A 9,859-nucleotide genomic window follows, 5' to 3' on the forward strand; every position below is an offset into this window, starting at 1 on the left:
GGGACTACAGGCATGCGCCACCATGCCCGGCTAATTTTTTTCTATATATATATTTTAGTTGTCCAGCTAATTTCTTTCTATTTTTAGTAGAGACGGGGTCTCGCTCTTGCTCAGGCTGGTGTCGAACTCCTGAGCTCAAGCGATCCGCCTCGGCCTCCCAGGGTGCTGGGACTACAGGCGTGAGCCACCGCGCCCGGCCTGCACCTTTTAAAAGAAGTTCGATGCCCCTGTCCAGTGGGGCCTGCAGGGCCTAGGCCCGGCTCAGGGGGTCTGGGATAGGTGTGGCCAAGCTGCTGGAGGCTGGGGTGGCGCCCTGAGACCATGGCCGCTGGTGCAACTGGGTGGGGAGGGCATTGAGACCCCCCCGGCGGGAAAGTGCCTCTCCCCCAGTTCCAGAGTTCCCTGGGCAGGGTCTCTGCCTATTCCCCAACTGGCCCTCCCAGGCCGCTGTGCAACTGAGCCATCTGCCAATGCTCCCCTCCTCTCCCCCGGAAGGCCCTGCTCAGGGACCCACAGCAGGAGATGGGGGGACCCCAGGCGCACACATACGGCCTCCAGCTGTACACAGCAGCAGACCAGCCTGGCACGCTAGCCCCGGCACCGCTGCTCTTGGGGCAGCCACACCGTCCCCTTGACCCCACAGCCCGTGGGCCGCTGGTCCCTGCACGTCCTGAGGGCCCCACAATCCTTTCTCCTGGATCCTCCTTCACTGAGGCCCCGCCCCGTCTGAACCCCCATCCTCTCCCTGAGTCCTCACCCCTCAATGAGCCATGTGAGCCCCTCCCCCCTTCACCCTGTCCCAGCTGAGCCCGATCCCCTCAACCCGCGTTTTCCATCGGGGTCCACGCCCCGCCCAGGCCAGACATCTCCGGGTCCCACATCGCCCCGAGGCCCCGTCCCCGCAGGCGGCCCTGGCATGTCCCCGCCTGCAAGAGCCTGTTCATGGTGGAGATTCTCGGGTCGCTCGCCGGCGCCAACCCCTTTGCTTCGGGCCATAGCGGGGCTCTCAGACCCGCAGTGGGACCGGGCGACCGGGGACTCCCGCATGCCGGGGCGCGGAGGGTTAACTCGGGCCAACTCGGGCGCAGGGCCGGGCGGGGTGGGAGCCCGGCGGGGTGAGGGCGGGGCAGCCTCGGACACCCGCCGGCCTCGCCCGCAGCCATGGCCGCCAGCCCCGCACCCTCCGGCGGGCGCCCCGGCGCGCAAAGGCCGCATCTGAGCAAGGTGGGAGCGCGGGGGTCGCGCTGTCCCCCCACTGCCCGGCATCCGGGCCGGGAGGGCTGGAGAGGAGCGGGCGGGTGGCCGGTGCGGGAGCGCGCGGTGCCCGTCCGCGGCCTGGGGGCTGCGCTCGGTGCGCCCCTGGCCTGCGCCTCTGCCGCCAGCTGTCACCGCGCTAATCTGGCCTGAGCGCGCCGACCCGGGGCATCCGGGCCGGCTTGGGAATCGGGGACCTGGGACCTGGGGGCGGCCGGAGAAGCCCCTCACGGCCCCCTCCGCCCAGATGGAGCGGGTGGTCGTGAGTATGCAGGACCCGGATCAGGGCGTGAAGATGCGGAGCCAGCGTCTGCTCATCACCGTCGTCCCCCACTTGGTGACGGGTGAGGCTGCGGCCTGGGCGCGGGCCGGGCGGGGGGCGGTGCGTGCCTGGGCCTCCCTCCACCGCAGTCTCCTGCGCAGGCCGCGACGTCGTGGAGTGGCTGATCCGGAAGTTCTGCATCTCCCAGGAGGGTGAGCGGTCACCGGCGGGCCTGCCTGCCCCTCCGGCCGGGTGGTGGCTGGTGGCTGGTGGCCTAAGCCTGGGTCTTCCCTGGGTCGCGGGTGTCAGAGCCCTGCAGAGTGTGCTGGGGTTGGGGGAACCCCCCCCCCCGTCCCCCCAGCTGACACTCGCCACCCCACCCCTCCCAGAGGCCCTGCACCTGGGCACTCTTCTGGTGCAGCATGGCTACCTATACCCGCTGCGGGACCCTGGCATCCTGGTGCTCCGGCAGGACGAGACACCCTACAGGTTCCAGGTCAGGCCCGGCGGGGAGCCGCAGGGACCCCAGCTACCTACCCAGAAGGCCAACTAGTGGAGACTCCAGGGAGGGGCGCGGAGCTTGCTGGGATTGGAGTGGGCGTGGCCATGGCACCTTGGGCTGGTGGTCTACTGCCCCCTCCCCAAAAGGCCTGGACTGGAAGTGCCCATGGGGTGAGAAGGACCAGGTTAAGGGACGGAGTGTCAGTTTTTCTGGGGCCACAGCAGGGACCCCAATAGCGGTAATAACTGGAAGATTCTGCTGGCTTCCGGAGGGTCCTAGACCCTCACCCCTGGAGAAGGAGGCTACGTGCGGCATGAGGACTGGAGCCCTGCACTTCATGTACTCAAACGTGATGGACGCCCTTCCCACCTCCCCGACCACGTCAGGGACCCAGGCCCAGGCTGCCATCGGTGGTCGCCCCACCCCAAGCGCAGACTGTGACTGCCCCCGCCCCACCCTACAGGGAGGGCTCAGGCAGCCACTGTCGGGGAGGCTGCCCCTGCCCAGGGCTCCAAGGGGAGAGCTGAGCTCAGTTCCAGGGGGGCCCGATGGCCAATGATCAGCAGGGCCTCTGGGTGGTGGGCAGACAGGGAGGTCCTCAGAGACCCTCTGCGAAGCCCAGTCTCCTTCCAAGGGAGTTGTGAGGGTGGGGTGACACCCGGGGTGGTCCCAGACACCCTTCTCCCTGCGCCACACCAGACGCCGTACTTCTGGACAAGCACCCTGTGGCCGGCCGCCGAGCTGGACTATGGTGAGTGAGGAGGGGATGGGCCAGCCTGAGGACCGGCTCCCAGGAGGCTGGACCCAAGGATGATGCCACGGGGTAGGAGCAGAGCTGCCCTCTGCAGCCTGCACCGTCTTTCCAGCCATCTACCTGGCCAAGAAGAACATGCGGAAGCAGGGGGCCCTGCTCGACCACGAGAAGGTGGGACCCCGCACCAGGCCGCGCCCGGCTGGGAGAGTCCAGGGCCCCGCGTTTGCCCCAGAACAGCAGCCCAGGCCCCGAGATACCCCCCTGCCCCCCACTCCCGGCACGGTCTCCCTGGAGTGGTGGGTCGCACGTCCTAGAGCTGGGCCGGGGAGGGATCAGCCCTGCGGCCCTGCTGCCCCCAGGAGCGCTATGACCAGCTACACAAGAGGATCAACCACGCGTGGGACCTGGTGCTGACGCAGGCCAGAGAGCAACTGCGGTGAGGCCTTGCCGCCGGCCCGCGGCAGTCACCCAACCCTTCCGGAAGCTGTGGCCCTGGGTGGCACTGCCCGGGAGTGGCCGGCCACCCAGGCCCAGGGCTGAGGGTGGGGGGAGGCACTGCAGTGGCTCAGTGTACCCCAACTCTGCCTGCTCCTCTCAGGGCAGCTAAGCAGCGCAGGAAAGGGGACAGGCTGGTCATCGCATGCCAGGAGCAGACCTTCTGGCTGGTGCACAGGCCCCCGGTAAGCCCTCGTTGGGGAGTGGGGGTGTCACGCTCCCCTGAGGCTCCCGCAGGGCCTCCGTTTGGAGCACTCGCCTTCCCGGTCCTGGTTTGCCCAGAGATCTGCAGGTCAGGTCTGGGACCGCCCCACCCCTAGACCACGGGACAAACCGGTTTCTCTCAGTCTGAGGGGGACTGAAGACCCTCAGGAGGAGGCCGAGTGTGGGGCTGGCCTGACTGAGGTCACAGCCCGAGAGTTTCTGGGGTGCCCGCTTGGTGTCAGGCCTTACCAGGGCCGTGGTCCCGGCAGGCGGTTTGAGGTCCCACCACCATCCGAGCGAGCGGGGAGACCACGTGGACAGGCCACTGGGGGGCAGGAGCAGAGAGGGGACAGGGCCTGGGGCCGGGTCGGGGCTCCGCTTCTGAGCTCCCTGGAGCGTGTCCACATTATAGGGGGAAGCGCTTCAGCCGCTGGGGGTCTGTGGAGGTGGAACTTAGCCCTAGGGTGGGGTCTCCGAAGGCCACCAGAGCTGTGCCCCCACCGTACCTCATCTCCCCTCTGCAGCCCGGGGCCCCCGACGTGCTGGAGCAGGGTCCGGGGCGGAGGTGCAGCAGCGCCAGCCAGGTGCAGATGGTGAGCCCTGCCCGCGCCCACCCCGCTCCACCGTGGGGCTATTGGGGGCCGCCCGTCCATATGTCCTCCAGACCACCCAGTGACACACGGTGCAGCTGCTCCTGGTCACCCTGCCCTCGCCCTCCCCACCCCCAGTGGCCTGCTAACCCCCCTTCTCTCCCCTCCCACCGGCGGCCGTGCGTACACCTAAGTGCAGTGGTCCTGGGGGAGGGAGGGGCTCTCCCCCCGGGCTGGGACAACATCAGGGCTCACAGGGACCTGGAGGGGTGATCAGCAGGGTTCAGGCCTGAGGGACATGGGCTGAACCAGCCTCCTGCCTCCTGGGCCGCTGGTGGCCTCCTGGGCTGGAGGGAACCAGACCCGGACAGTCACATCCCCAGGTCGCAGCAGCAAAGCCCTTTGTTCAAATCAAACCCCACCAAACCCACAACCTAGAACAGATAAACTTCCTGAGTTCAAAACCCCATACAGAGTCGGCGATAGAGGGCTGGGGCAAATGCTGGAAGTCACACGTGTCCTGACCACTGGCGGGTCCCCTGCCTCTCGCTCTGGACCCGTATGGGGAACATGGGTCAGCAGCCTCAGGCTCACGGCTCCTGAGTTCGAGTTAAACCTGGGTTCCCGGCCGGGCGCGGTGGCTCATGCCTGTAATCCCAGCACTCTGGGAGGCCGAGGCGGGTGGATGGCTCGAGGTCAGGAGTTCCAGACCTGCCTGAGCAAGAGCGAGACCCCATCTCTACTGAACATAGAAAAAAGAAATGATCTGGCCAACTAAAAATATATAGAGAAAAAAATTAGCCGGGCATGGTGGTGCATGCCTGTAGTCCCAGCTACTCAGGAGGCTGAGGCAGGAGGATCGCTTGAGCCCAGTAGTTTGAGGTTGCTGTGAGTGAGGCTGACGCCACGGCACTCTAGCCCAGGCAACAGAGCAAGACTCTGTCTCAAAAAAAAAACAACAAACCCGGGTTCCCCAGCGTCAGCCCATTAGGAGTGCTTTTTATGTGTATGTTGTTTAAAAAATGATTTAAATGCATTTGAAAATACGACATATTAATCACAGTTGGGGGACTTCAAGGCAACCGTGAGAAGCTGAGGGTTCTGTGGAATATTCTGGAAATCTCTGGAGTACAGCTCCCCAGAGGTCTCCTGGAAAGTCGAACTCCCCACTGGCGCAGGGGCTCTGGGGGGCAGGGCTGGGTGCTGGGGCAGGGTCTCGGGTCGTGGGCCTGTGCTCTAACTGTGGTCACCGTCCCCTTCTAGACCAAGAGCTCGGATTTCTATAGGCGGGAGGTAGGTCCTGGCGTGGGCGGGGGTTGGGCGCCCAGCCCCAGCCCGGACGGGGCTAAGGCGTCTGTCGTCCTAGATCGAGCGCTGCAGGAAGGCCCTGGGCAGGACCCGGGTGAAGTCTTCTGTCTGCCTTGAGGCGTGAGTTGGGGGGGCAGCCGGAGACCCCCAGCCCAGAGCCCAGACCCTTTCTGGCGTGCCCTGTCCCTGAGGCCCCGTCCTGCCTGCCCCGGGCACTGTCCCCTCCAGGTACCTGCAGTTCAGCGTCCAACACAGGCTGCACGACCCCATGCTGTCGGGGTGCCTGCCCGGCAACCCCTGGATCACAGACAGTGCCGCCTACTGGGCCGTGAACTCGCCCACGTGAGCCCTGGGCGGGGCGGGCGGGACCTCCCAACCCGGGGCCGAGGCAGGGTCAGCCCAGCCCCCCAACACCCCCTCCCCGCAGGGCGGCTGCACCCACAAAGCTCCGCGTGGAGCGCTGGGCCTTCAGCTTTCAGGAGCTGCTGGAGGACCCCATGGGGCGGGCCCACTTCATGGACTTTCTCACCAAGGAGTTCAGTGGTGAGAAGCCCCCGCCCTCCTGCTCTGGGCCCCGTCCCCCCAGGCTTCTGCCCTCCCCTCACCTGTCCCCTCCTGGCTCCTGACTGGGGTCCCGGCCCCCCAGCCGAAAACCTCAGCTTCTGGGAGGCGTGTGAGGAGCTTCGCTACGGCGGGCAGGCCCAAGTCCCTGCCCTGGTGGACGCCGCGTACCAGTGAGTGCTGTGGGCCGGGCGCTGGCGGCTGCGGGGCAGACACGCCCGCCTGGAGGAGCCCACACCGTCCCCACTCCCAGGCAGTTCCTGGCTCCTGGCGCCGCCCGCTGGGTCAACATCGACAGCCGGACCATGGAGCGGACCCTGGAAGGGCTGCGCCAGCCCCACCGCTACGTCCTGGATGACGCCCAGCTGCACATATACATGCTCATGAAGAAGGTGGGCCCTGGGCCAGCCTGCAGGGCGCGGGTGGGGGCGCCCCGGCCGGCCTCGCCGCCTGCACAGTCCCTGGCCGCGCTGCCCCGGCCCCGTGGGAGCTCCTTCCCCGGGCCGGCTGGCCTGGGGGTCCCGCGGCCTTGGTCCCACCCTGCCGGCTGCTCACTCCGTCCACAGATAGCAAACAGGGTCGGAGGGGCCGAAGCACCTGCCCAGGTCACAGCTTAGTAAGGGACCGGCTTCCACTTGCAAAAGCTTTTTTTTTTTTTTTTTGAGACAGAGTGTCGCTCTGTCACCCGGGCTAGAGTGCCGTGGCGTCAGCCTCGCTCACAGCAACCTCAGACTCCTGGGCTCAAGCGATCCTCCTGCCTCAGCCTCCCGAGTAGCTGGGACTACAGGCATGCGCCGCCATTCCTGGCTAATTTTTTCTATATATATTTTTTAGTTGGCCAGATAATTTCTTTCTATTTTTAGTAGAGATGGGGTCTCGCTCTTGCTCAGGCTGGTCTCGAACTCCTGACCTCGAGCGATCCGCCCGCCTCGGCCTCCCACCCAGCCCCAATTCAAGTCTCTTGAATCTCTTTTTAAAGTATAGGTTTTTCTCCACGTCATCTCTCCCTTCTGTTTTGTTTCGGAGGCGCCGGACCCTTTGCCCAGCCTGTTTCTCACAGCCTGGCTCTTGCTGACCACATCCTTGTGGCTCCGTCGACCTGTTTCTCTGTCCTGTCTTTCTATAAAGTGGCAGTTACACTTAAGGCTTGCTCAGATTCATCTCCAGGGTTTGTGACTAGCTTACCTGGTTTTGTTGAGGTGGTGTCTGGCGTCCTCCATCAGGATCCGTGAGGTGCGGCTGCCTCTCCTTTCGTGGTGCAAGCTGCCACTGCGCCTTTACTGTGACTGCGACGGGCACGTTCTAGTTCGGCCCCTGCCTCTGTCCTGGCGGGCTGGTTCCACGAGACGCCTCCCTCACCTGCTCTGTGGGGTCCAGTGGGGCAGACTGCGGGGGCAAGCCAGGTGCTTGACACCTTCATTTACCACCTTCAAAAATAACGAGCCGGAGTCAGGCACGGAGGCTCACGCCCGTAACCCAGGCACTCTGGGAGGCTGAGGCAGGAAGATCACTTGAGCCCAGGAGTTTGAGTCCAGCCTGGGCCACACAGCAAGACCCTCTTCTCTAAAAACAAAAATTTTGAGTTGGACCCAGTATCTACCAAGGGTGGTCAGCGAGGTCGGATGTTTTTAATACCATCATAAAATCACAGACGTCACCGTATCTGATGTGTTTCAGTCCCCATGTCCAATCCTTCCTAGGTGGTGTGCACACGGCCCCACAGTGGCCCTCTGGCTCCCAGTCATCTGACGTGTCCCCGGCACACCGCGGTGGCTCCCCTGCTCCCACTCGTCCCCGGCTTGTCCTGCCCATGCCTGGAGTTGACTGTTTCCACGGGAACCCTGGCCCTTTCCAAGGGGGGTGTTTAGAAACCGCAGCCTGTGTTCCCGTGTTCCTTGCTCCTGGGGACAGAACAGGAAATATGTGTCTTAAACAAAAGCCAGGAGCACACGCTAACACTTCACTCAGGATCCCAGGCTGTCCTGAAGCTCTGTCCTTGTGTCTCTGTCCTCGCTCCCGCGCTGCGGGTCCTGGTTTCGGCACCGCTGACACGATTACTCGCGTGTTTCCTCGCACGTCAGCCCCGGCCGAGCAACACGCGCTACCGTCCGCAATGCGGCCACTGAAGACGGTCTCCTCTTTTCGGGCCTGTGCACACTTCCTGTTTGGGACGTCACCTTGAGCGGCTCTGCTGCGTGTGCTTAGGGTCCCGCCACCGACTGGGTGCATGGCTGGCGTCACATGGCCTGCTTTATTTTCAGTGTTTGGGAATTGCTTCTTTATTTTGTAATTATATAAAATACCTGCTCAGTTCCAAAATCAGTTCTACAGAGCAAGGTCCACTGAAGGGAGTCAAGCTTTCCCTGCCCCTCCCTGTCTCCCCTGCTTCCCACCAAAGTTAACAATTTAAAATGCATTTTTCTTTAAAAATACAAGCACTTACAGTCATAGATTCCTCTCCCTTTTATTTAACCCCATGCAGTTTCCCGCTGCCCCGCTTTGTGTTCACCCCACGCCCTGCCCTCGCTCTGCGGGCGCCTCCTGCGGCTGCTCAGGGCCCCTGGCTGGAGGTGCCGCCACCCCCTCCTCCTGCCTGGGCACCAGGGCCCCGCCCAGCTTCTGCCGTGAACGGCCCGGGGACAGGAGCCCAGGTGTCCCCGAGTCCGACAGTCCGGCAGGGCTGGGTGCCTGGCCACAGTGCCCGCGCACTGGGGCTGGGCTAGAGGAGGCCTGGCGGTGCCGGCTGCACCTTGGGGGGCCGGCTGGGAGGAGAGGGGGCGCTGGGTCAGAGCTGGACGCCATCTCTTGCAGGACTCCTACCCCCGGTTCCTGAAGTCTGACTTGTACAAGGGCCTGCTGGCGGAGGCAGGGATGCCGCTGGAGACAAAGAGACGGTGAGCCCAGCAGTGCCCGGCTGCCGCTGCCCCAGAAACGGCCGAGGCCTGCGTGAGGTGGGCAGGACCCTGCCGGCCACCTGCCATCAGCCCCCTTCTCACCCACAGGGTGTTCCCGTTCCCACGGAAGCCGTGGCACTCAAGCCCCAGCCCTGCTCTCCTTCCTACCTCTGGGGAGCCCACGGTGGCCGGTGGCCCTGGGGGTGGTGACAAAGTGGCCTAGGTGGACCTGGCCCCTGTCGTCCTCACCTCCTGCTACCTCCCAGGCCTCCTGCCCAACACCCTGCTGACTGCATGTCACCCTCCTCCTGGCCCAGGGTCCTGGCAGCTGCTGCCCCCCAGCACGGGTGTCCCCTGTACCAGCCTTGCTGGGGGCACACAAGCCTCTCTCGAGCTTCCTCTCCTTTTCCTTTGGGCAAGTCCTCTTGCCAGGGGGGCTGGTCCGGTGTGATGCCCAGGGAGGGGGCTGCACTGGCCACGCTCCGGTTGGGCAGGCCCTGTTACCTGCAGAGGGGTGAGACCAGGGCCACACCGAGTTCCTGGCAGGCTGTGGTCTTCAGTTCAGCACTGGGTGCCCATCCCCATCTCTGGAGCCATCACGTCAGCCGGTGACTACCTGGAAGCAAGAGGCACAGACACGTGGCTTCCCACAGGTGGCACCTGCCACGTGGTGAGGAAATGCAGGTCTCAGGGCAGACTCTGCCCCGTCCAGCAGCAGCTCTGCTGAGGACCCCAGAGAGCTCCCTCGGTTCCGGGGAGGCCAAGCTGAGCCCGCGTCACGCTTGCCGCCTTCCAGAGCTGTGCCCGCACCACCAGGCCTGCACTGGCACCACACGTTCCAGGACTCGGTTTTCCACCTTGGAGCTGCGGCTTCTGCACCAGATTTGTACAGATGACTCTGGGCCCGTTTCCGTTAGGGCAGATCTCGGCAGCTGTCCTCCCTGCAAGCCTTGCTGTGTGCGCCACACGGCCCCTCCCCAGGCGCCCCACCGCCCCCAGGCTGCGTGAAGGCACAGGTTGGGGGTACAGCTCTGA

At 64.7% G+C, this 9,859-nt stretch overlaps 1 protein-coding gene across 2 annotated transcripts; it reads left to right on the forward strand.

Moving 5' to 3' along the window:
- The first annotated feature begins 1,006 nt into the window (after positions 1-1,006).
- RGS11 (regulator of G protein signaling 11) lies at positions 1,007-9,409 on the forward strand. Of its 2 annotated transcripts, XM_069487209.1 has the most exons (17): positions 1,007-1,224; positions 1,502-1,598; positions 1,678-1,728; positions 1,906-2,012; positions 2,718-2,769; positions 2,885-2,943; positions 3,132-3,208; positions 3,371-3,452; positions 3,996-4,064; positions 5,325-5,354; positions 5,428-5,489; positions 5,598-5,711; positions 5,797-5,912; positions 6,016-6,103; positions 6,184-6,322; positions 8,742-8,824; positions 8,933-9,409. In XM_069487209.1, exons 1-17 carry the CDS (start codon positions 1,162-1,164, stop codon positions 9,045-9,047), a joined length of 1,404 nt encoding a protein of 467 aa, XP_069343310.1. In that variant the 5' UTR covers positions 1,007-1,161; the 3' UTR covers positions 9,048-9,409. The 2 variants fall into 2 exon arrangements, with proteins under 2 accessions (XP_069343310.1, XP_069343312.1); XM_069487211.1 differs by lacking the exon at positions 2,718-2,769 and having other exon boundaries at positions 1,906-2,028; positions 2,882-2,943.
- Positions 9,410-9,859: the final 450 nt, after the last annotated feature.

The sequence above is a fragment of the Eulemur rufifrons genome, chromosome 14, assembly GCF_041146395.1.
Source record: "Eulemur rufifrons isolate Redbay chromosome 14, OSU_ERuf_1, whole genome shotgun sequence".
Taxonomy (NCBI): domain Eukaryota; kingdom Metazoa; phylum Chordata; class Mammalia; order Primates; family Lemuridae; genus Eulemur; species Eulemur rufifrons.